The sequence below is a fragment of the Phyllobates terribilis genome, unplaced genomic scaffold, assembly GCF_046119375.1.
Source record: "Phyllobates terribilis strain yellow unplaced genomic scaffold, ASM4611937v1 Scaffold_1__5_contigs__length_1240528914, whole genome shotgun sequence".
Taxonomy (NCBI): domain Eukaryota; kingdom Metazoa; phylum Chordata; class Amphibia; order Anura; family Dendrobatidae; genus Phyllobates; species Phyllobates terribilis.
In genome coordinates this window covers 370,910,509-370,937,894 of record NW_027362761.1, presented here as the reverse complement: position 1 = coordinate 370,937,894, position 27,386 = coordinate 370,910,509, and the positions used below count along the sequence as shown (strand labels likewise).

Sequence of the window (27,386 nt, the reverse complement as noted above, 5' to 3'; positions counted from 1 at the left end):
GTGTTTCTAGCCTGGGAGGGGGCCAATATTCATGGCACCCTTCCTGGGCTATTAATATCAGCCCCCAGCTGTCTGCCTAGCCTTTGCTAGCTATTAAAATAGGGGGGACCCCACGTCATTTTTTGGGGGGGCTCCCCATTTTAATAGCTAGTAAAGGCTAGGTATTCAGCTGGGGGCTGATGTTAGTAGTCTGGGAAGATCTGTGGGTATTACCCCCTTCCCAGGCTTCAAACATCTTCCCCAGCCGTCTGCTTAACCTCCGCTAGAGACTAAAATTATGGGGGATCCCACGCCAATTTTTTTTTAAATAAATCCTTTATTTTAACACTAAATGACATTTGATGAGTTAAAAAAGATGCAGTCCCTAAATTATTATTTATTTTTTAATTAATTTTTCCCAAAAATTTTGACGTGGGCTTTGCCATATTTTTGTATGCCAGCCAGGTACAGCATCCAGCTTCTATGAACGCGCCATTTTCCGGGGCGGCTGCGGACTGCAATTTGCAGCGGGTGGGGCCCAGAAAGCTTGGGTCTCCCTGCGCTGCGGATTCCAGCCCCCAACTGCCTAGTTGTACCTGGCTGGACACAAAAATAGGGCGAAGCTCCATGTCAATTTTTTTTTAATTATTTCAGAAAATTCATGAAATAATTTAAAAAAAATTGATGTGGGGCTTCGTCCTATATTTGTGTCCAGCCAGGTACAGCAGGCAGGAACGGGCTGCCCCCAACCACCAGCTGCCTATTTGTACCTGGCCGGACACGACAATATAGGGAAGCCCTTTTTTTTAAAAATTATTTCATGAAATAATTTAAAAAAAATTGACGTGGAGCTTCGCACTATATTTGTGTCTAGCCAGGTACAGCAGGCAGTAACGGGCTGCCCCCAACCACCAGCTGCCTATTTGTACCTGGCCGGACACAACAATATAGGGAAGCCCTTTTTTTCTTAATTATTTCATGAATTTCATGAAATAATTAAAAAAAAAAATACGTGGGGCTTCGCCCTATTTTTGTGTCCAGCCAGGTACAACTAGGCAGCTGGGGGCTGGAATCTGCAGCGCAGGGAGGCCCAAGCTTTCTGGGCCCCACCCGCTGCAAATTGCAGTCCGCAGCCGCCCCGGAAAATGGCGCGTTCATAGAAGCGCCATCTTCTGGCGCTGTACCCAACTCATCCAGGGCCCTGGTGCGGTGGCTCACTGGGTAATAAAGGGGTTATGGCCAGCTTGGCATTATCAGCTGGCCCTAAGCCCGAAATTCATGGGGTCACGCCAATATTAGACATGACCACCATGAATTTCTAGTAAAGTATTTAAAAAAAACACAACACCCAGAATAAAGTCCTTTAATTGAAATAAAGACACAATTCTTTATTGTTCTAAATTAAACTATACTCACCATCACACCCATTCCAGCTGAAGCCAATGATCTCCTGCAATAAAAGAAAAATAATAAACCAACCTCATCCTTACCTTCCCATGGATCCCACGACAGCTTCAGCTCTGCTACATCGAGATGACAGGCTGGACCGCAGCAGAACGCTGCCATCCAGCCTGTCATCCTGCAGACACTGAGAAGCGCAGGCATGCTTGCGCTCCTTAGTGTCTCTCTGTGACGGCATAAAGATGAGCCGAGTTCATGTCCAATGAACTCAGCTCACCTCATGCACGTCACTGAAAGCGTGGGAAAATTCTCCTGCACTCAGCGCTTCAGCGTGAGAATTCTCCCACGCTGTCAGTGACGTGCATGAGGTGAGCCGAGTTCATTGGACATGAGCTCACCTCATGCACGTCACTGACAGCGTGGGGAAATTCTCACGCTGAAGCGCTGAGTGCAGGAGAATTTTCCCACGCTGTTAGTGACGTGCATGAGGTGAGGTCATGTCCAATGAACTCGGCTCACCTCATGCACGTCACTGACAGCGTGGGAAAATTCTCCTGCACTCAGCGCTTCAGCGTGAGAATTCTCCCACGCTGTCAGTGACGTGCATGAGGTGAGCCGAGTTCATTGTCGGCTCATCTGGATGCCGTCACAGAGAGACACTGAGGAGCGCAAGCATGCCTGCGCTTCTCAGTGTCTGCGGGATGACAGGCTGGATGGCAGCATTCTGCTGCGGTCCAGCCTGTCATCTCAATGTAGCAGAGCTGGAGCCGTCGTGGGAACCATGGAAAGGTAAGGATGATGTTGGTTTATTATTTTTCTTTTATTGCAGGAGATCGTTGGCTTCAGCTGGAATGGGCGTGACGGTAAGTATGGTTTAATTTAGAACAATAAAGAATTGTGTTTTTATTTCAATTAAAGGACTTTATTCTGGGTGTTTGTGTTTTTTTTTTAACTTTCACTATGGGGTTAGTAATGGGGGTGTCTTATAGACGCCTCTCCATTACTAACCTGGGCTTGATGTCAGCTGGCATTATAAGCTGACATCAACCCCAGCCCTATTACCCCACTGCCACCGCTACAGGGCAGTGGGAAGAGCGAGGCTAAGTGCCAGAATTGGCGCATCCTATGGATGCGCCATTTCTGGGGCGGCTGACGGCTGGTGTTTCTAGCCTGGGAGGGGGCCAATATTCATGGCTCCCTTCCTGGGCTATTAATATCAGCCCCCAGCTGTCTGCCTAGCCTTTGCTAGCTATTAAAATAGGGGGGACCCCACGTCATTTTTTTGGGGGGGTCCCCCATTTTAATAGCTAGTAAGGGCTAGGTATTCAGCTGGGGGCTGATATTAGTAGCCTGGGAAGCTCCGTGGGTATTACCCCCTTCCCAGGCTTCAAACATCTGCCCCAGCTGTCTGCTTAACCTCCGCTAGAAACTAAAATTAAGGGGAACCCCACGCCAATTTTTTTTAAATAAATCCTTTATTTTAACACTAAATGACAAGTACAGTAATCAACACTATCACTGTACTTCATATATATGTGACTGACATGTTTCTATCTATCTAATCTATGTATGATTCTCTATTCCTTCTATTCTAAATTGTCGAGTACAGATGCTGAATTGCCAGCCGGCTTTCTTAAAGAGACGGTGCATGAAAACACTATTATTTTTTTAAATAAATCCTTTACACTAAATGACAAGTACAGTAACCAACACTGTCACAGTACTTCATATATATGTGACTGACATGTTTCTATCTATCTAATCTATGCGTGAAGCTCTATTCTGTCTGTTATAAATTGTCGGGTACAGATGCTGAATTGCCGGCCGGCTTTTTAAAAGAGACAGTGCATGAAAACACTATTATTTTTTTAAATAAATCCTTTACACTAAATGACAAGTACAGTAAGCAACACTGTCCCTGTACTTCATATATATGTGACTGACATGTTTCTATCTATCTAATCTATGTGTGAAGCTCTATTCTTTCTGTTGTAAATTGTCGGGTACAGGTGTATGCGCTGATGAATTGCCGGCTTTTCGCATAATGCATTCTACATTATTCTTAGTTGTTTTACTTCATGTAGAATTAACCTACAAGGAAAGAAAGGGTTTATTTTCATTCCGATATTAGTGTCCCATTGACTTGCATTGGTTTCCGGTATCGGAATCGGCGATATCCGATACTTTTTGAGTATCGGTCCGATCCAATCCGATACGATATTTCCTGATATCGGAAGGTATCGCTCAACACTATTTATGAGGTAATTACTCTGGAACGCTTCAATGGATCCCCCTGAATCTGAGACTGTTTTTTGTGACATATTGTACTTCATGATTGTGGTAAAATTTCTTCGATATCACATGCGTTTATTTGTAAAAAAAAATGGAAATTTGGCAAAAATTTTGAAAATTTTGTAATTTTCAAAATTTGAATTTTTATGCCCTTAAATCAGAGAGAAATGTCACACAAAAGTGTTAATAAATAACAATTCCCACATGTCTACACCAGCACAATTTTGGAACCAAAATTTTTAAGTTGACCAGCGATTTCTCATTTTTCCAAGAAAATTTACAAAACCATTTTTTTAGGGACCGCATCACAATTGAAGTCACTTTGAGGGGCCTTTATGACAGAAAATACCCAAAAGTGAAACCATTATAAAAAACTGCATCCCTCAAGGTGCTCAAAACCACATTCAAGAACTTTATTAACCCTTCAGGTGCTTCACAGGAATTTTTGGAATGTGGAAGAAAAAAATTAACATTTAACTTTTTTCACAAAAATGTTACTTTAGACCCAATTTCTTTTATTTTCACAGGGGAAACAGGAAAAATGGACTCGAAAATTTGTTGTCAATTTCCCCTGAGCACGCAGATACCCCATACGTGGGGAAAAAAAACTGTTTGGGCACACGGCAGAGTTCAGAAGGGAAGGAGCACCATTTGACTTTTTGATTGTAAAATTTGCTTGAATAATTAGCGGACACCATGTTGCATTTGGAGAGCACCTGATGTGCCTAAACAGTGGAAAGCCCCCACAAGTGACACCATTTTGGAAACTAGACTCCTTAGGGAACTTATCTAGATGCGTGGTGAGCACCTTGAACCCCCAGGTGCTTCACAGAAGTTTAGAACATTGAGCTGTGAAAGTAAAATTTTCACATTTTTGCAACAAAAATGTTTTTTCAGCCTCCAATTTTGCATTTTCATGAGGGTAACAGGAGAAATTTCACCATGAAATTTGTTGTGCAATTCCTCCTGAGCACGCCGATACCCCATATGTGGGGGAAAACCACTGTTTGGGCACACGGAAGGGCTCGGAAGAGAAAGAGCGCCATTTGACTTTTTGAATGTAAAATTTACTTGAATAATTAGCGGATGTTCCCCTGATGTGCCACAACAGTGGAAAACCCCCACAAGTGACACCATTTTGGAAACTAGACCCCTCAGGGAACTTATTTAGATGTGCGGTGAGCACCCTGAACCCCCAAGTGCTTTATAGAAGTTTATAACATGGAGCCGTGAAAATAAAAAAATCAAACTTTTTCCACAAAAATTATGTTTTAGCCCTAATTTTTTTATTTTCACAAGGGTAAGAGGAGAAAATGGACCCCAAAAACTGTTCTGCAATTTCTCATCACTACGCCAATACCCCATATGTGGGGAAAATACAGTGTTTGGGCGCACGGCAGAGTTCAGAAGGGAAGGAGCACTGTGTGACTTTTTGAACGCAAAATTGTCTGGAATTGAGAGCGGACACCTTGTCGGGTTTGGAGGGCCCCGATGTGCCTAAATAGTGGAAACCCCCTACAAGTGACCCCATTTTGAAAACTACACCCCTTAAGGATTTTATCAAGGGGTATAGTGAACATTTTTAACCCAGAGGTATGACACAGAATTTGATAACATTAGGTCATCATATTGAATAAGCTGTCATTAGACTTGAGTGCAAGTGCTCGCTACTTGAGTTTGCATCGGGTACTCGGGTATGCACCATGTATTGCGCGTGCTCGAGTGACATGTTCGAGTCCCCGCTCGCATGTTATTAGACACCCAAAAAAACATGCGGGGATCGCTCGTGCATGGCAGGCAATCCCCGCGAAGTTTTTTTGGCCACGAAGCATATGGGGCGGAGACACGTGCATGTCACTCGAGCACCCGCGATACTCAGTGCATACCCGAGCACCCGATGCAAACTCAAGTAGCGAGCACTTGCGCTCAACACTAGTCGCCATATCGTCATCTTTTTTTTTTACGTTTGAAAAAAAGCCCAACCCTAACCCCAACCCTAGCCCAACCCTAACCCCAACCCTAATACAACCCCAACCCTAACCCTAGCCCAACTCTAACCCCAACCCCAACCCTTACCCCAGCCCGACCCTAACCCTAGCCCAACCCTAACCATAGCCCAACCCTAACCCCAACCCTAACCCTAACACAACCCTAACCCTAGAGTTGTTTTTTTTTACGCCGTTCCTCGTGCGGTATAAGTGATTAGACAACTTTATTCTTCGGTTCGGTGCGATTACAGCGATACCAGAATCATATCGGGTTTTTATGACTGACAGCTGTCGCACACTAAAAGACGCATTTTGTTGTAAAATCTAGTTTTTGCATCGCCATATTTTAAGAGCTATAATTTTTCCATATTTTGGCCAACAAAGTCATGTGACAGCTTGTTTTTTGTGGGACGAGTTGACTTTTTTTTGGTACCATTTTATTCCGATTCTTGGGAGGCAGAATAAACAAAAAACAGCAATTCCGGAATTGTTTTTATGGGGTTTTTTTTTATGCTGTTCCACGTGTGGTAAAATTGATAAGGTAGCTTTATTCTTTGGGTCAGTATGTTTACAGCGGTACCACATTTATATAGTTTTTTATATTTTGGCGCTTTTACACAATAAAAGTTATTTTATAAAAAAATTTTTTTTTTTGCATTGCTTTATTCTGAGAGCTATAACTTTTTTATTTTTCGGCTCATGAAGCTCTATGGTGGCTTGTTTTTTGAAGGACAAGATGACGTTTTCAGCGGTACCATTTTTATTTATATTCGTCTTTTTGATCGCGTGTTATTCCATTTTTTGTTTGGCGGTATGATGATAAAGCATTGTTTTTTGCTTTGTTTTTTATTTATTTTTTTACCGTGTTCACTAAAGAGGTTAACTAGTGGCACAGTTTTATTGGTCAGGTCGTTCCGGACGTGGAGATACCAAATATGTGTACTTTTACTGTTTGTTTGTTTTTTTCATAATAATATTTATTGATGGGTACATTATATTTTTATTTTTGGTGGATTACTTTTTCTATTTTATTTTTTTAATATTTTTCCAATTTTTTTTTTTTTTCACTTTGACACTTTTTTTTCTTTTACACCTTGTCCCACTATGGGACTTTCACCTGTTTTTTATTCTGATCACCTGTATAGCACATGAATGGGTCACCATCCCTGTGCTATACAGGCTGTCAGCGCATGACCAAAATATCTTCCTGCTGTCTGGTGACCCGGATGTTGTCATGACGACATCGGGTCATCATGGCAACATCCAGAAGCCGCAGCAGACAGCGCTGGAGGCCGGGAGAGAAGATAAGTATTGCGATCACCTCCCCTTGCCCGCGCAATGCTGCGATCGACTTCGATCGCAGTATTGAGGGGGTTAATGTGCCTGCACATAGCACCATGTGTCAGCTGTGACAATCAGCTGACACCCAATCGCCCCGCACCACTTGTGTGCGGGTAAATCGCCATATGACCTAATAGTACGTCATTGATCCAATCGGCCCAGGTCACCATGACGTACTATTAGTTCACTCGTCAGAAAGGGGATAATTTACAATGCCTTAAACAATTGTTCTATTTAGATCTTTTGTTTTTTCTGTCTTGTAATGCCCAGTTCGTCATCTATTGAAACAATAGTGGATGCATTGGTAAGGAATTTACATTGACATGGAATACTGTAGTATTGGAATAGCCTTCATGTCACAGATAACAACAGGCTGTTGTAGTGGTTAAATAATGCGCTCGTGAATGCTGTTTTGCTGTGGATATTTTGGAACTCAAGGTTATACAGTTGATATCCCAGCTGAAAAATGGATTAATACTATAATAGTAATTTCCAATATTAGCATTTTGTATGCCGGTCACGCAAATATATGTTTGAAAGCCACAAATCTCTTACAACAACACCTGACAATAACTACTGTATATACTGGGGGGAATTAGGGTAATTGGATTTCAACAATAATTAAGTGCATTCATTAAATCTATGACTGATGTTGCCATATGGGAGTCAGAATGGCCAGTTGCTATGTTTGCTATAGCTACAAATTGCCCAAAGAAATTCCCCACAAGACCCTGACACAGCTGAGTTATCTGTAAAAATGGACCAGTGTTTTCAAGGAACAGCTATATATTCATGTTCTAATGGAAAGAAAGAACCCTGTCTGTTAACCTGCCAAGTTCTGCTGCTGTTTGCCAGTATTCTGTCACAAATGTACCTATTATTTTTGAAACATTTTTATTACTTCTTTTTCAACACTTTAAGATACAGTATACAGTGTGTTCTCCAGTATTGTATTAAGCCTTATGGAGGATACTATTTAGTATAGATGCTGAATAAATCTTACAGTTCAACATTGGGAATTTAATAAAAAAATAAGGTTTTGGCAGGGGAAAAGAATTTGTTGATGTGCACAAACTAATAAAGCTCCATTCATTCAGCAATCACCACCCTACCGTTCAGCACAGTTGTCCTGGCAACGGAACACTGTCATCTTTTTGTAGTCGAAAAAGGACACTCCACGGAGCGCTCTCTGTCGCGTGTCATCCATATAGCATCCAATATACTTTGCTGCAAAACAACAGAGACGCAACATATTACAGGCAGTCTGGAAGAGGACCTCGTCGTGCAAAACATTCTTAGAAATACTTCCTTGGATTTGGATCTCAGCATGTGTTGAAAAATGCTTTGTATATTTTTGGTCTCAATTCATTTCTGCCACTTTACGACTGAAATTTCTAGCAGAGATATGAAAATCTGTTACTATATAATAAGCTACTTGAACATACAGCTTTAAAGAGGTAGCCCAACACTTCAGTACGTTTTCTTTATAGGCATTAATAGTTGTAAAATAATAAACAGAGGCATAGTCACCTTTCAGCACCCCAGCAGATCTGTGGCAAATCCAGAAGTGATGTCCGCTCTGTTCAGGAGTTACCAGGACCGCTGCAGCCTGTGACTGACTGCAGTGGTCAGGTGACTAGAATAGCATGTCATCAAATGTTATTTTGTTGACACGCTCCTCTAGCTACTTGACCATTAGAGACAATCTTGCTACATTTTGCAGATTCAAAAGTAATTGAGAGATTACCTATTAAAGGAAATCTGTCAGCAGGTTTTTGCTACCTGATCGGAAAGCAGCATAATGTAGGCGCTGAGACCCTGAGTCCAGTAATGTATCACTTACTGGGCTTCTTGTTATAATTTTGATAAAATTACAGTTTTATCTGATGCAGATCTACCAGTTCTTTGAATGCAGAATTCTCTATAACAACTGTCCACATCACTAATTGGCAGCTGTCTGCCTATGCACAGTGTACACAGAAAACTGCCACTCAGAGGTCGGGGCGTGGTTATACAGATCGCATGAATATACTTGACTACATGGCAGGAGGTTTACTAGTTCTCTAATGATAATCCATGCTGAAAAAAACTGTGATTTTATAAAAACTACACTTCGCAGCCCAGTAAGTGACACATCACTGGAATCAGGGTCTCTGTCTCTAAATTATGCTCTTCTCAGGTGGCAAAAACCTGGTGGCAGATTCCCTTTCAGCTAATTCATGGTTCAATTTGACTTATTAGCTCACTATTTAATGACAAATTAAAGCATTAGAGGGTCTGTAGTTGATTCCAATTGTTGAATTTATATTTGGAAATTGGAAATTTTAAATATGCAAGAGGTGTCTATGCAAGACTTTCATTAATAGAATCTGTCATCAACTTTAGGCTATATGCACACAAAGCAATTTTAATGTGTTTTTGCGGCGTATTTTCGCTGCGAAAACGCATTAAAATCGCTTGTAATAGGTCTGCCATTTACTACTTTTAAAGAGAAGAAGATTCAGGATCACATCCAATGCACTTTCAGCCTCATTTGCAGATACATTCACATTATCGTTTAACTTGTATTTTCACGACCTACACTGCTATCCATTATGTTCAAGGTGACTAAAGTGGTTTCAAGATTCCCTTTAAACTGGTTGCCCACTGTATCACCAACTCCCTTCTCAATCACCATGTTCACCTCTTATAAAATGCTAACAGCTATACTCACTAGTGTTGAGCCACCCCCGTAGTGTTAGGGTTCGGTTCGGTTCGTCAAACACCGGGATGTTCGTGGAACTGTTCGCCTAACACCTTAGAACACTGTCGAACACCGTCGAACACCGCTAAAACCAATGGCAGGCAAATAAAAACAAATAGAAAAACACCTTCAAAGATGTCCAAAAGCTGACAAACTGCTTAGAAGACACTCTCTTTAAAAAAGCCGGCCGGCAATTCAGCAGCGGTAACTGACAATTTAGAACAGAAAGAATAGAGCATCACACATCAATTAGATAGAAACATGTCAGTCACATATATAAGAAGTACAGTGATAGTGTTGATTACTGTGCTTGTCATTTAGTGGTAAAATAAAGGATTTATTTAAAAAAAAATTGGCGCGGGGTTCTCCGAAATTTTAGTCTCTAGCGGAGGTTAAGCAGACGGCTGGGGCAGATGTTTGAAGCCTGGGAAGGGGGTAACACCCACAGAGCTTCCCAGGCTACTAATATCAGCCCCCAGCTGAATACCTAGCCTTTACTAGCTATTAAAATTGGGGACCCCCCCAAAAAATGACGTGGGGCCCCCCCTATTTTAATAGCTAGCAAAGGCTAGGCAGACAGCTGGGGGCTGATATTAATAGCCCAGGAAGGGTGCCAGGAATATTGGCCCCCTCCCAGGCTAGAAACACCAGCCATCAGCCACCCCAGAAATGGCGCATCCATAGGATGCTGTGTTTTTTTTAAATACTTTACTAGAAATTCATGGCGGTCATGTCTAGTATTGGCGTGACCCCATGAATTTTGGGCTTAGGGCCAGCTGATAATACCAAGCTGGCCCTAACCCCTTTATTACCCAGTGAGCCACCGCACCAGGGCCCTGGATGAGTTAGGTACAGCGCCAGAAGATGGCGCTTCTATGAACACGCCATTTTCTGGGGTGGCTGCGGACTGCAATTTGCAGCGGGGGGGGGGGGGCCCAGAAAGCTTGGGCCTCCATGCGCTGAGGATTCCAGCCCCCCAGAAAAAGTCCTTTAATTGAAATAAACACACAATTTTTTAATGTTCTAAATTAAACCATACTTACCATCACGCCCATTCCAGCTGAAGCCAATGTCTTCTGCAATAAAAGTAAAATAATAAACCAACATCATCCTTACCTTTCCATGGTTCCAGCTCTGCTACATTCACATGACAGGCTGGATCGCAGCCGCAAACACTGCCGCAGACACTGAGAAGCGCAGGCATGCTTGCGTTCCTCAGTGTCTGGCTGTGACGGCATCTAGATGAGCCGAGTTCATGTCCAATGAACTCCGCTCACCTCATGCACGTCACTGACAGCGTGGGAAAATTCTCCTGCGCTTGCCGTGAGCGCAGGAGAATTCTCTCACGCTCACCGTATGCGCAGGAAAATTCTCCCATGCTGTCAGTGACGTGCATGAGGTGAGCTGAGTTCATTGGACATGATCTAGGCTCATCTGGATGCCGTCACAGCCAGACACTGAGGAGCGCAAGCATGCCTGCGCTTTTCAGTGTCTGCGGCATGGCAAGCTGGATGGCAGCTTTCGGCTGCGATCCAGCCTGTCATGTGAATGTAGCAGAGCTAGAGCCATCCTGGGAACCATGGAAAGGTAAGGATGATGTTGGTTTATTATTTTATTTTTATTGCAGGAGATCGTTGGCTTCAGCTGGAATGGGCGTGATGGTAAGTATGGTTTAATTTAGAACAATAAAGAATTGTGTGTTTATTTCAATTAAAGGACTTTATTCTGGGTGTTTGTGGGTTTTTTTTAACTTTGACTATGGGGTTAGTAATGGGGGTGTCTTATAGACGCCTCTCCATTACTAACGTGGGCTTGATGTCAGCTGGCATTATAAGCTGACATCAACCCCAGCCCTATTACCCCACTGCCACCGATACAGGGCAGTGGGAAGAGCGAGGCTAAGTGCCAGAATTGGCGCATCCTACGGATGCGCCATTTCCGGGGCGGCTGACGGCTGGTGTTTCTAGTCTGGGAGGGGGCCAATATTCATGGCACCCTTCCTGGGCTATTAATATCAGCCCCCAGCTATCTGCCCAGCCTTTGCTAGCTATTAAAATAGGGGGGACCCCACATCATTTTTTTAGGGGGTCCCCCATTTTAATAGCTAGTAAAGGCAAGGTATTAAGCTGGGGGCTGATATTAGTAGCCTGGGAAGCTCCGTGGGTATTACCCCCTTCCCAGGCTTCAAACATCTGCCCCAGCTGTCTGCTTAACTTCCGCTAGAGACTAAAATTTCGGGGAACCCCACGCCAATTATTTTTTTTAATAAATCCTTTAACACTATATGACAAGTACAGTAACCAACACTGTCACTATACTTCTTATATATGTGACTGACATGTTTCTATCTATCTAATCAATGTGTGATGCTCTATTCTTTCTGTTCTAAACTGTTGGGTACCGGTGTATGCCGCTGCTGAATTGCTGGCTTTTCATGTTTCACTGTGAGCACTGTTCCCATCGATTTGGGCAACCACTGTAATGCCACAACCACCATGGCTGTGACATTACAGTGAGTGGCAGACAATCCCTGCATGATGTGAAAAAATCCAGTTGCGCTTTTGGTGTACGAACAGTTATCGAACATAACCTCGAACAGCCAAATTTTTTGCAAATCGTTCGCGTTCGTCGAACGACTCGAACACCGCCCAAAACAGCTCGAATTTGAGATTGGCGAACATTTCGAGTCGAACAATGCTCATCTCTAATACTCACCTCCGGTGTGGGCACCGTTCCAGCGGTTGTCGGCACTGGCTCTTCCAGGGCTCACGTTTGTTATGTCACATGAGCCCTGTAGCCAAACAGAAGCCGCTACAATCTCCACTCCTATAGTGACTACAAAAAGAAGTATCATTCTGAAATACACACTATAGATTCTGCACAGATGGAGTCAAATTCTGCAAACCTAATAGGGCACATCCTTGCAGTACAAATATAGTACAGTATATAAAAAACTCAATAGCTTCTTGAAGTCAACCTGACTAAGAATAAGTTTCACTTACTGAAGGAAAAACAAGCAACAACGGAAAATATCTGCAGTAAATTCCCAGCAAAGCATCTTAAATGAGAAGACCCAGTACATGGTGATGTCATACATTGTTGACTACAGATAATTATTAAGTGCAAAGTATAGTTTTACATTTAATTATGTTTATATGGCTTAATGCAATATTTTTGTCAAACTCTGACTTATGCTGACACTAAGAATAAGCTACTTCCACTTCCCTATATGAAAAGGTAGAAAAAAAAGCAGTAGAAACATTTTCTTCTCATATACTGTATATATACACATTATATATATACAGTAAAGACCAAAAGTTTGGACACACCTTCTCATTTAAAGATTTTTCTGTATTTTCATGACTTTGAAAATTGTACATTCACACTGAAGGCATCAAAACTATAAAATAACACATGTGGAATTATATACTTAACAAAAAAGTGTGAAACAACTGAAAATATGTATTATATTCTAGGTTCTTCAAAGTAGCCACCTTTTGCTTTGATGACTGCTTTGCACACTCTTGGCATTCTCTTGATGAGCTACTATTAGAACCTTGTTCTTAGGTTTTTTCCTTTGCTGGTCACATGACCTTGTTGGCCTATTTAATCCTGCTCCGCCCTTCTGGCTTTGCTGGACTTCATTGTTTAACTACTTTCTAGCTAGCCTGTGCTCTGTATCTAACTCTGTTAGTTTGCTTGGTCTACGGACCTCTATGTTCTATATATTTTGTTTGTTCGTCTGTCTGCTACTATTTCTGTTAGGAGGTGTCCCATTTTCCTCCCAGTCCTTAGTACTTGTAGGGATTCCTTCCCCACATCTATAGGTCTCCGTACAGACTAGCTTAGGACTTTAGCAGGTCTGATCGCAGGATCAGGTTCCCTGTTACATCGTAGGGATAAAGCTGAGTTCTATCGTAGGGACAGATCTCCTCTCTTTCCTTAGCTCTGGTAGCAGAACATAACAGTAAGTCCAGCCCAGCAAATGCTCTAAGGAAAGATTTTTTCTGTTCCATCATGGTGTCGGTTCTGGATTTGGCTAAACACCTGCAGGGACTCTCTTTGGAGGTGACTGAGCTCCGTCAGCACGTGAGTAACTGTCCTGGAGCACATTTCTTGGAGCCTAAGGTACGTTTGCCGGATTTATTTTTTGGTGAACACCGAGAATTTTTTTCATTTAAAAATGCTTGCTTATTGTATTTTCGTTTGAGACCCAAGTCCTCTGGGGATGATTCCCAGCGCATAGGGTTTATAATGTCACTTTTGCGCAAAGAGCCTCAGGAGTGGGCCTTTTCTTTGCAACCTAGTGATACATGCTTCAGTTCAGTAGATAGTTTTTTTTCTGCTTTGGGACTATTATATGATGATCCTGACCGTGTCTGATCAGCTGAGACAGAGTTAAGACGTTTGAGACAGGGATCAGGTAATGTGAAAAAATATTGTACTCATTTCCGTCGATGGTCTACTCAAACAAGGTGGAACGATTCTGCTCTGAAAAGTCTATTTCTTGCTGGGCTTAGTGAAAGGGTTAAAGACCTGCTAATTGCTTATCCTTCACCTGAAGATTTGCAACAGGCTATGCAATTAGCTATACGGGTGGATAGGAGACTGCGTGCAAGGGTTAATGAGAGCAAATCCTCTGCTATGTCAGTTTCTGGTTATGAGAATGTGTGTACTAACAGTGGTGAATCGATGGAGATTGGAGCGATGGCACCTCGCTCTCAAGAAAAAGATCGCAGATTTTCTGAAGGCTTGTGTTTCTTTTGCGGAAAATCTGGTCATTTGATTAAAGACTGTGAGCTTCGTATCAAGAAAGAAAAAAAAATGGTCAGTCATGCCCGTATTGCCTGTTTAAATTCCAAGGGTGTATTTTTAGCTGCTTCCACGATTGCTCAGGAAAAATTAATGGAATTTCGGGTGTTTGTTGATTGTGGGTCTACTCTGAATGTTATTGATGGGGGATTCTTGGAAAGACTCAAATTGAAACCCGAACCTTTATCATCCCCCATTGCTGTGGTTTCTGTGGATGGTTCCCCTTTGAAGAATATTACTCTCAAGGTCTGTGAATTTCCTCTCACTATTAATGGTGTTCACCATGAGAAATTGGATTTGGTAGTGTTGAATAACTTGCCTTCACCAGTAATATTGGGATTGCCCTGGTTAAAATTTCACAATACTGTACTGGATTGGTCTACCAGTGAAATTAAATCCTGGAGCCATAAATGTTATGACAAGTGTTGTAACGGGCGTATTGCAGCTTTGGATAGGGGAGAATTGCCTGTTCCTATTCAGGATTTTTGGAGAGTTTTTTCTGAGAAGGAATCGCAGGTTTTGCCTCCCCATAGAGACTATGATTGTTCTATTGAATTTGTCCCTGGAGCGACTCTTTCTAAAAGTCGTTTATTTAACCTTACTATTCCTGAGAGAAAGGCTTTGAAGGAATACATACAGACAAGTTTGGCCGCCGGTCACATTAGGCCCTCTAAGTCTCCTGTGGCGGTTGGATTTTTTTTTGTAAAAAAAAAGGACGGCGGTTTACGTCCTTGTCTGGATTTTCGTGAGATTAACAAAATTACTGTACGCAATCCTTACCCACTGCCATTGATTCCTGATCTGTTTAACCAGTTAATGGGGGCCAAGTGGTTCTCTAAAATTGACCTTAAGGAGGCATACAATCTGTTGCGCATGAAGGAGGGTGACGAATGGAAGACTGCTTTTAACACTCCTGTGGGTCATTTTGAGAATCTGGTTATGCCTTTTGGTCTTACTAATGCTCCTGCATTTTTTCAGAATCTTATTAATGACATCCTTAGACCTTTGATCGGCAAAAATGTGGTTGTGTATTTGGATGACATTTTGATTTATTCGCCGGATCTGGAGTCTCATTGGCGGAGCGTACGTGAGGTATTACAGTTATTAATGGACAATTCGCTTTTTGCTAAGCTGGAGAAATGTGAGTTCGCTGTACAGAGAATTAGTTTTTTGGGCTACATTATCTCCAGCGAAGGTTTTGAGATGGACCCGGTTAAAGTTCAAGCTGTACAGGAATGGCCTAGGCCTATTGGTTTGAAATCGATACAGAGGTTTTTGGGTTTCGCCAATTATTACAGAAAATTCATAAAAATTTTTTCTAGTATTGTCAAACCTCTGACCGATCTCACCAGGAAAGGTGCTGATGCGGTTCAGTGGTCTTCTGAGGCCATTGAAGCTTTTGTGTATCTCAAGGAGAGGTTCACCTCTGCTCCCATCCTTATGCAGCCTGATGTGACTAAGCCGTTTTTGGTTGAGGTTGATGCTTCCTCTGTGGGGGTTGGCGCAGTATTGTCTCAGGATAACGGGGATGGATTACATCCCTGTGCCTTTTTTTCAAAAAATTTTTCGGAGACTGAACTGAATTACGATATTGGTAATCGGGAATTATTGGCTATTAAACTCGCATTTGAACACTGGCGCCACTTCTTGGAAGGTGCGGAATTTCCCGTTCAGGTTCTTACGGATCATAAAAATCTGATATATCTTGATGCTGCCAAGCGCCTGAATGCCCGTCAGGCTAGGTGGGCACTGTTTAATTTCTCCGTTACTTACATCCCTGGTACTAAGAATGTTAAGGCGGATGCCTTGTCTCGCAGTTTTTCTCCCATAGTCGGTGCTGAGAAAGAGGAGAACATTTTACAAGAAGGTGTTGTGATAGCTGCTTTGGACTCCGTTTTGGAAGATGAGATTCTTAAAGCACAGGAGAATGCCCCATCTAACACTCCTCATGTGAGGTTGTTTGTGCCTGGGACCTTTAGGAGAGATTTGTTTGTTGAGTGTCACGAATCTCGGTTGGCAGGTCATCCCGGAACCTCTGAGACCAAGAGACTGGTGGGTCGCAGTTTTTGGTGGCCTGGATGGCAGAAGGAAGTCATTAAGTGGGTGTGTCAATGTACTATATGTGCTGGATCTAAGTCCTCACATACTCCTGCTGCGGGGTTGCTTTGTCCTTTGGAGGTTCCCAGTGCTCCTTGGACACATTTGGCTATGGACTTTATAACTGACCTTCCCCCCTCTGAGGGTTTTACTGTCATCTGGGTGGTCGTGGACCGTTTTAGCAAGATGTGTCACTTGGTCCCCTTCGTCAAACTGCCCTGCGCTAAAACTCTCGCTAAGGCCTTTGTCAAGGAAATTGTCAGACTTCATGGCGTTCCTACTGACATTGTTTCTGATAGGGGTCCTCAGTTCGTGGCTCGTTTTTGGCGTGCCTTTTGTGACAGGTTGGGAGTTCATTTGTCGTTCTCGTCCGGATATCATCCTGAATCTAATGGCCAGACAGAAAGGAAAAACCAGGATGTTGAGCAGTTCTTGCGTTGTTTTGTGGCAGACAATCAAGAGGGGTGGTCTGAGTTTCTGCCACTTGCTGAATTTGCTCTGAACAATCATACATCTTCTTCTGCTGGTTGTTCGCCTTTTTTTTGTTGTTCTGGGAGACATCCGTCGTTTGGGTGGTTCTCCAAGTTGGGATCTGCCGTGCCTGAGGAGGAGAATTTTTCCGGTGATTTGGAGAGAGTTTGGTCGGATGTGCGTGGTAATCTTGAGGAGGCCAACAGAAAATCTAAAGACTACTTTCATAGAATCATAGAATCATAGAATCATAGAATGGTAGAGTTGGAAGGGACCTCCTGGGTCATCTGGTCCAACCCCCTGCTCAAAGCAGGATTCACTAGATCATCTCAGACAGATGTCTGTCCAGCCTCTGTTTGAAGACGTCCATTGAAGGGGAACTCACCACCTCTCGTGGCAGCCTGTTCCACTCATTAATCACCCTAACTATCAAAAAGTTTTTTCTAATATCTAATCTGTGTCTCCTCCCATTTAGTTTCATCCCATTGCTTCTAGTCTTTCCTTGTGCAAATGAGAATAAAGATGATCCTTCTACAATGTGACAGCCCTTGACATATTTGTAGACAGCTATTAAGTCTCCTCTCAGTCTTCTTTTTTGCAAGCTAAACATTCCCAAATCCTGCAACCGTTCCTCATAGGACATGGTTTGCAGACCAGTCACCATTCTGGTCGCTCTTCTCTGAACTTGCTCCAGTTTGTCGATGTCTTTTTTAAAATGTGGTGCCCAAAACTGTACACAGTATTCCAGATGAGGTCTGACCAAAGAGGAGTAAAGACCGATAATGACTTCACGTGATCTAGACTGTATGCTTCTGTTAATACATCCCAGAATTGTATTTGCCTTTTTTGCTGCTGCATCACACTGTTGACTCATGTTCAGTCTATGATCTATTAGTATACCTAAGTCTTTTTCACATGTACTGTTGCTTAGCTCTATTCCTCCCATTCTGTATATGCTTTTTTCATTTTTATTGCCCAGATGTAGTACTTTGCATTTTTCCCGGTTAAAAACCATTCTGTTGGTTGCTGCCCACTGCTCCAGTTTATTTAGGTCTTTTTGAATCCTCTCTCTCTCTTCTCTAGTATTAGCTATCCCTCCTAGCTTTGTGTCATCAGCAAATTTAATCAGTTTACCCTCAATTCCTTCATCTAAATCATTGATAAAGATGTTGAACAATACAGGTCCCAGGACGGAGCCCTGTGGTACCCCACTTGAGACATTCATCCAGCTGGATGTGATACATACTTTGATAGGAAACGACAGGAGGTTTTGTTCGCTGTTGGTGACATGGTCTGGTTGTCCTCTAGGAATCTGCGGTTGAGGATTCCTTCTAAGAAATTGGGTCCCAAGTTTGTAGAGCCCTTTAAGGTGCTTCAGGTTGTCAACCAATCTGCTGTTAGGTTGGAGGTTCCTACCTCCTGGAGAATTAATCCGGTATTTCATGTCTCTTTGTTGAAAAAAGCTGTTGTATCGGATTGTGACGCCTCTGCCTCTGTTCCTCCGGTGGTGGAGGACGGGGAATATGAAATTTCTCGCATCCTTAACTCTAGACAGTATAGAGGTAGTTTGCAGTATCTTGTGGCCTGGAAAGGTTTCGGACCCGAGGATAACTCTTGGGTGAGGTCGGATGATGTTTCCGCGTCCAGACTTATCAGAGCGTTTCACAGGAGATTTCCTGATAAGCCTGGTCCTAGGGGATCCAGAGGATCCTCTTAGAAGGGGGGGTACTGTTAGAACCTTGTTCTTAGGTTTTTTCCTTTGCTGGTCACATGACCTTGTTGGCCTATTTAATCCTGCTCCGCCCTTCTGGCTTTGCTGGACTTCATTGTTTAACTACTTTCTAGCTAGCCTGTGCTCTGTATCTAACTCTGTTAGTTTGCTTGGTCTACGGACCTCTATGTTCTATATATTTTGTTTGTTCGTCTGTCTGCTACTATTTCTGTTAGGAGGTGTCCCATTTTCCTCCCAGTCCTTAGTACTTGTAGGGATTCCTTCCCCACATCTATAGGTCTCCGTACAGACTAGTGTAGCACCCTGAGGATTCGGCTGCTACAGGGATATTGCACCTCAAGCCAGAGGTGTGATATTCCACTCCCGGGTAAGGATGGAGTGTGGAACTGAGCTCAGTTAGCTGCATGCACTACACACATCCCATTTCCGAGGAACAGACCGATGGTACTCCCACTAGAGAAATGTGCAGGTACAACAGTGTCTGTTCCTGGCTGGAGTGGGAGGGGGGTGGAACATCCCAGTAGTGTAGGGGCAGATAGGGGGAGCAGTCTGGGTAAAGTTAGGAGCTCATTGGGTGCTGGTCACCTGAGCTCACACATAGAGGGAGTATATAAGGTGGGAACCATCTTAGAACAGGGTCAGTCTGTCAGTCTTTGTAGAGGAAGAGAGCAGAGGAGAAGAGCAGCTCCAAGGCCGAGAGAGAGAGAGGAGAAGGAAAGACCCAGAGGGGGAGAAAGAAGGAACTCCAAGAGCCCAAATTAGACCAGAGGGTGAAGAGTTGGCAACAGGGTACCGGATCCCAAGCTGGCAGAGGCTACAGCACACCTTAGCCAGGAACCGGAGGTCGTGGGCAGGACCGATCTGCCACGATCACCCACTAAATCCACCCGGAAGGCAGACCAGGAATAGGGTCAGGGAACCCAGAAACAAGGGTTTACCACCAAGAGGCCCGAGGGAGCCGGACATAGGTGGATCCCTGGTGGGGAAGGCCAGAGAAGAGGACAGGACAGAAAGGGAGCTCAGGACCACGCTCCAGAATCACCTGGGGGTTGGCCGAGTCCAGAACCTGGTGGACGCAGCGCGGCTCGGGTGGTCACTTAAGGCCGGAGTGACCAGAACAACTGCAGTAAGTAAACAAACCCTGAACTGCACAGCCCGACTCTGAGTCTCATTTCCATCCCCGCTGCACCACCACAACCCCCATCCTCTGCAACTGACCCCCTGAGGCTATACCCCTCCCGTTGGGGGTTATACTACCTGAGCTGCACATATACCAACAGCCTCAGCGGACCCTGCTGCAGCGGCGGCCTTTTGACCGCAAATCAACGGGTGGCGTAGTCAATACAAAAGAACATCTAGTAACATCATAAGGACTGCCACACACTGAGCTTGACACCCTGGGCACGGACCGGGTCACAGCCACTCGGAGACTACAACCCCCATCTGATCCGGCTCCGGGTATCCCCAACAACACTGGCCCAGGGGGCGCGTCACTAGCTTAGGACTTTAGCAGGTCTGATCGCAGGATCAGGTTCCCTGTTACATCGTAGGGATAAAGCTGAGTTCTATCGTAGGGACAGATCTCCTCTCTTTCCTTAGCTCTGGTAGCAGAACATAACAGCTACAACAGGTAGTCACCGGATATGGTTTTCACTTCACAGGTGTGCCCTGTCAGGTTTAATAAGTGGGATTTCTTGCCTTATAAATGGGGTTGGGACCATCAGTTGTGTTGTGCAGAAGTCTGGTGGATACACAGCTGATAGTCCTACTGAATAGACTGTTAGAATTTGTATTGTGGCAAGAAAAAAGCAGCTAAGTAAAGAAAAACGAGTGGCCATCATTACTTTAAGAAATGAAGGTCAGTCAGTGTGAAAAATTGGGAAAACTTTGAAAGTGTCCCCAAGTGCAGTTGCAAAAACCATCAAGCGCTACAAAGAAACTGGCTCACATGGGGACCACCCCAGGAAAGGAAGACTAAGAGTCACTTCTGCTTCTGAGGATAAGTTTATCAGAGTCATCAGCCTCAGAAATCGCAGGTTAACAGCAGCTCAGATTAGAGACCAGGTCAATGCCACACATAGTTCTAGCAGCAGACACATCTCTTCAACAACTGTTAAGAGGAGACTTTGTGCAGCAGGCCTTCATGATAAAATAGCCGCTAGGAAACCACTGCTAAGGACAGGCAAAAAGCAGAAGAGACTTGCTTGGGCTAAAGAACACAAGGAATGGACATTAGACCAGTGGAAAGCTCTGATGAGTCCAAATTTGAGATCTTTGGTTCCAACTACCGTGTCTTTGTGCAACGCAGAAAAGGTGAACGGATGGACTCTACATGCCTGGTTTCCACCGTGAAGCATGGAGGAGGAGGTGTGAAGGTGTGGGGGTGCTTTGCTGGTGACACTGTTGGGGATTTATTCAAAATTGAAGGCATACTGAACCAGCATGGCTACCACAGCATCTTGCAGCGGCATGCTATTCCATCCGGTTTGCGTTTAGCTGGAACATCATTTATTTTTCAACAGGACAATGACCTCAAACACACCTCCAGGCTGTGTAAGGTCTATTTGACCAAGAAGGAGAGTGATGGGGTGCTACGCCAGATGACCTGGCCTCCACAGTCACCAGACCTGAACCCAATTGAAATGGTTGGGGTGAGCTGGACCGCAGAGTGAAGGCAAAAGGGCCAACAAGTGCTAAGCATCTCTGGGAACTCCTTCAAGATTGTTGGAAGACCATTTCCCGTGACTTCCTCTTGAAGCTCATCAAGAGAATGCCAAGAGTGTGCAAAGCAGTCATCAAAGCAAAAGGTGGCTACTTTGAAGAACCTAGAATATAAGACATATTTTCAGTTGTTTCACACTTTTTTGTTAAGTATATAATTCCACATGTGTTAATTCATAGTTTTGATGCCTTCAGTGTGAATGTACAATTTTCATAGTCATGAAAATACAGAAAAATCTTTAAATGAGAACGTGTGTCCAAATTTTTGGTCTGTACTGTATATATATATATATATATATATATATATATATATATATATATATATATATATATATACATATATATATATATATGTGCGTATATATCTAAAATTATTCTGGTATTTGTATTGTTGATGATTCATTTAACGATTAAACAACTACAGTGCTGTTGGTCAATCCATAAGGGTAATAAACCTGAAAACAGTATTTAAGAAAGTGAAAGTGAGGTTTTGTCTTTCCTAAGAGAATATACATGTGTGTTTAATTATTAGGCAACTATTAGTGTGCAGAATTATTATGCAACTAAATGAAAAGCAAAAACTTGAAAAAAGTAAATCTCAATAGTTTGTTTTCAGGTTTTAAAGTGAGAATAATAACCAAACAACTCAAAATATAAAAAATAAATTTCCAAAATATATCAATGACCAATATAGCCACCCTTCTTTTCAATAACATAAGCCTTCCATCCATGGAGTCCGTCAGTTTTTTTAATCTGTTGATAATTAACATTTTCGCGAGCACGAACCACAGCCTTCCAGACAATGTTCAGAGAGGTGTACTATTTTACTCCAGTTTAAGAGGGCTCACAATCTTTAAAAGAGCCCTCATCTTTAATAATACCAGCCAATAGCAGTAATCCATCTCCACTTTGCTTGCATCTGAATCGAAGTGGAGATCCAGCCATTGCCCGTCGATCTGGTCCATCAAGAGTCACTCTGATTTTATATCAATCCATGAAATCTTTGAAAAATCTATCTTCAAATATTTATTGGCCCAGTATTGACATTTAAATTTTTGTTTCTTGTTCATTGGTGGTCGGGTTTCAGCCTTCCCTACGTTAGCTATGTCACTGAGCACTGAACACCTTGTACTTCTGGATACTCTGGAGAGGTTGCAGTTCTGGAATATGACAGCGCTGGACAATAATGGGTTCCTGACTGCTTTATGTTTGATTCTTCTCAAAACTCTGTCAAAGTGATGTCTCAGATGTGCTTGAGGGTAGTTTGGAGATCCTGCATGCCATAGTAGCATGTCTTGGTCACAGCACGAGTAGCACAAGCGACATGTGGGCTTGCGTTGTCGCATTGAAAAACAGTTTCTAGGACACTTTGGAAAAATAGATGTACCACCAGTTCCAAGATTGATACATTCTGTACTGCAAGTGAAATTTGATATAACATACCAAGTTTAAGGATTCAAACAGTAAATATACAAACCAGAAGACATTTGCATGATATTAGGCTATGAGCCAGATGTCCAGCTACAAGTGTTCCACTGACCTCACACTACGGTTCTCAAAGGTTACCTTGGTGCATAACAATACGGCATTGGAGGCTGGAATTGAGGTCTGTCCTGTTCAGTGCAGAGTTTTTGCTTTTGTCTTGGATGCAATGATAACTGAAGAATTGGCCTTGAAACAACAAGGGCAACACCATGAAGAGACCTTCATGAGGGAACATCACACTGGTCTTACTCGCAAGATTATGGTGTGAAGTGTCATAATGCTGGACCCCTCTAATCTCCATTACAAGTACTTTAACAGATCAACATTACATTGATTTGACGGTGGAACTAGTGGTACAAATATTTCTGCAAAGTGTCGCAGGATCCATTTTTCAACATGACAACGCCAGAGCTCATGGTACTCGTGAGCAGCCTGCATGGCCTAAATGTGCTACCATGGCCTGCAGCATCTCCAGACTTGTCTCCCAACATGCACATCTGGGACATCATTGATGATTTGCATGCCCATGTGCATTCTCTGTGGCAAAACATTCCTCAGACAGCCATTAACAACATCATTGATAGCATGCCAATCCGTGTAATTGTAAGATTTTCTGCGTGTGGCACTTACACACAATACTGAATTAGTGGAGATGTTTGGAATATTTTACTTTCATTTTTTCATCATTTGTATATCATTAACACGTCTATCAATTCTGTGATTTCCATAATTTCTATACTTTTCCTTTTTGCCGTTTTAGTCACATGTGGAAAAATGATGCAAAGTAAAAATGCTTTCAAAAATAGAAGTGTTAATAGTTTATTTTTATCAATTAACAAAATGCAAAGAGAAAGAACAAAAATAGAAATCCAAATTAAATCAATACACTCATCTACTGTTCAAAGAAGTCTTGCCAGAAGTAGTCTTCATGGATGAATGGCAGCCATAAACCATACCTTCAACATGGGAACAAGGCTAAGTAACTTAAGGGGGTTTTTCCATGAAAAAAAAGTTAATTTTAATCAATAGATCTTGGAATAATAATAAGTTCCACAATTTAATGTATTTAAATAAAATGTTCCTGTGCAGAGATAATCTTATAAACATGCCCCTGCTGTGTACTGTGTAATGGCTGTGTCTGACCGTGAAGGAACATAGTCTGATCATACCACATCTCCTGGGCAGGGGAGAAAGCAAAATACTATACAGACATTTCAGCAGGGGATCACAGCCGATTCTTTCTTTAAAGTAAAACATTGTTTAAAAACAGGCAGTGAAATGAAAATTAATCAGCTGTGATCCCCTGCTGTCCTGTCTGTATACTCTCTTGCGTCCTCCCCTGCCCTGGAGCTGTGGTATGATCAGACCATGTTCCGTATACGGTCAGACACAACATTATAAATGTTCCCCTGTGTAATGGCTATCTCAGCACCGGAACATATTATTTAAACACATCTAATTGAGGAAGTTATTATTATTCCAAGATCTATTGATTAAATGAACTTTTGTTGGTGGGAAAACCCCTTTAACTTTATGTAAAAACATACGAAGGAATGTGCAGGAAATGGCAGCAAGTGTTCTGGACTGATGGAACAAAATTTTTAACTATTTAACTGTACCAGAAGGCATTTTGTTTGCCAAATGGCTGGAAAGCTGTATAGTACTGAGTATCTGCCATCAACTGTTATAGTGGAGGTTCCTGTGGCTATATTTCAGGAAATGAAGTCAGGGAAATATATGGTCAGAATTAATGTTGCCCTCAATGCTGAGAAATACAAGCAGATATTTATACATCATGTAATACATGATGGAATTTGATTGGCTCCAAATTTATTCTGCAGAAGGATGATATCAAGCATCAATAAATGTAATTTATAACTATTTTCAGAGTAAATTAGAGCAATGAAGTTCTGAAACTCATGATATGGCCCCCAGAGAGCACTGATCTTAAAAGGGTTTTCCCATGAACAAAAGTTCATTTTAATCAATGGCTGTGTCTGACCGTGTACGGAACATGATTTGATCATACCACATCTCCTGGGCAGGGGAGGAAGCAAAAGAATATATAGACATTACAGCATGGGATCACTGTCTGTACTGTCTTTTTCTTCCTCCTCTGCCCAGGAGATATGGTGTGATCAGACCATGTTCCTTACACGGTCAGACAGAGTCATTGAATAAAATGAACTTTTGTTTGTGGGAAAACCCCTTTAACATTGAGTCTTTGTGAGGTTACATGAAGGGACAGAGGATTTAAGCAAGCATACATTGTCAGAGGATCTGTGATTAGTTCTCCAAAATGTTTAAAATGACCTGTTTGCGTTCCTTCAAAGCTGTATGCAAGTGTACCTAGAAGAACTGATGCTTTGATGTTGTTTTGAATGCAAAGGGTGGTGACACCAAACATTGATTTGATTAAATTTCTCTTTTGTACACTCACTTTGCATTTTCTTAATTTTAATTGATAAAGTATTAACACTTCTATTTTCGAAAGCATTCTTACTTTGCAGCTTTTTTGGGAAACAGTACCTGCTTAAAACTTTTGCCTACCTACTTTTGCACAATAGTTTATATACACATTAGTCTTCTTTTTTTTGTTATTTAATTTCTTAGCAAAAATTTTAATGTTCACTTTTTTTATCCACCTTTGTGGGCCATTAGTTCTGTGGCAGCACATACTGCCTTTGTCAGACATTCTATTGGAATTATACTATATTCTGTCCCAGTTGGAGTACATTCTCTTTGTATCAGGGCCAGAATTAATATTCACACCACACCTTTCGTCCCTTTAAACCCATCTGCCATAAACACTTGTGGGCACCAGTTGTCTTCAGAGTCTCCTGTGCTTATGATAAAATAAAGATAGGCAGCTGGCACTGCACATATCCATTTTATCTCCAAACTAATTGCACAATGTTACAAAAGATTACTTAGATGAAATTCTGAAGATATATATATTTTCAAAAAAATATGGCATTTAAGGTATGCAGCAATCATCAAAGGCTTAAAAATACGCTGTCAACTCTGTAAAACAAAAATCCTTTTAAAGTAGATGCCTTGAGCAAATATAACCCAGTTCGAACAGTATTCATCAAAGTGATGCATAAATTCATGAAGACAAATCTCCAAGACGTGTACTGTATGACTCACTCCATTTACAATAGGGGATAAACAATGTGTACACCTATTAAATCTTTACTTAGTACAAGGTAAAACAGGAAATTATATATTTTAATGTTCAATATAGAAGTTGAACAAACAATTATAATTTTTTAGGATATCAAGGGCACAAAGTCAATTCAGCTTGTGCATCACAGAACCTGATAACATATTTTGTAGTTCAAGAGGAAAAAAACACAGTGCAGCAGTTCTATAATTTCCAGGTAATTAAACCGAGCAAGGGACAAGGTGACATCACAGACAGAAAGCCGTGCTGCGTTGGAAGTGCTCCGAATCTGATATCATTGATCTGGAAGGTGAACAGATTGACATACACTCACAGACCACACAAGCAGCTGGGAGAAAACCTAAAAAGATATCTGACTGCTGCTTCGCCTATTAAAGACTGATACACTCGAGGCTGATACATACTAAAGCAAGCACTTTGTAGCAGCTGGTATCAGAATTTATGGTTACCCTCCCAAACACATTAATATTAACTATTATTATTACCATAGCCAGTATGTGTAAAATTAGAAAACTAGAGTGCCATGAAGCATGCCTCTTATTTGAAAGATACCCAGTCAGACATATGCACATGGCCCCTAGATAGTTGTGGCAGATTTATTAATCCTGAGCAATACTAGACAGTGAAAACTAAGCCATAAAAGTCCAAATATGTTGGGCAGGACACTCCAGCACCAGAATGAAATAAGTTAAAACATAGCTTTTAGTGATAACTCAAAAAAAATCTTCAAATTATGTACATACAGTTGAAACCAGAAGTTTACATACACTATATAAAAAGACACATATGCATGTTTTTCTCAATATCTGACATGAAATCAGAATAAACCTTGCCCGTTTTAGGTCAATTAGGATTACCATAATTTTCAATATTTGCCAAAGGCCAGAATAATAAGAGAGAGAGAATGTTTTAAGACATTTTTATTACTTAATGCAAAGTCAAAAGTTTACATACACTAAGATTACTATGCCTTTAACACTTTCGCGCCAGAGCCTGTTTTGTCCTTCGTGACCAGGCCAATTTTTTAAATTCTGACTACTGTCACTTTATGAGGTAATAGCTCTGGACGCTTCAACGGATCCCCCTGATTCTTAGATTGTTTTTTGTGACATCTTGTACTTCATGATAGTCATAAAA

General features: G+C 42.1%; 1 protein-coding gene across 2 annotated transcripts in view; it reads right to left on the bottom strand.

The window, feature by feature from the left end:
- The window catches only part of WSCD2 (WSC domain containing 2), a 627,547-nt gene that overhangs the window by 158,523 nt on the left and 441,638 nt on the right, over window positions 1-27,386 (bottom strand). For both annotated transcript variants that reach the window (XM_073676363.1, XM_073676364.1), the window contains exon 4: window positions 8,114-8,228. In XM_073676363.1, the coding sequence (XP_073532464.1) occupies window positions 8,114-8,228 (115 nt within the window). The remainder of the gene's footprint in view (window positions 1-8,113; window positions 8,229-27,386) is intronic.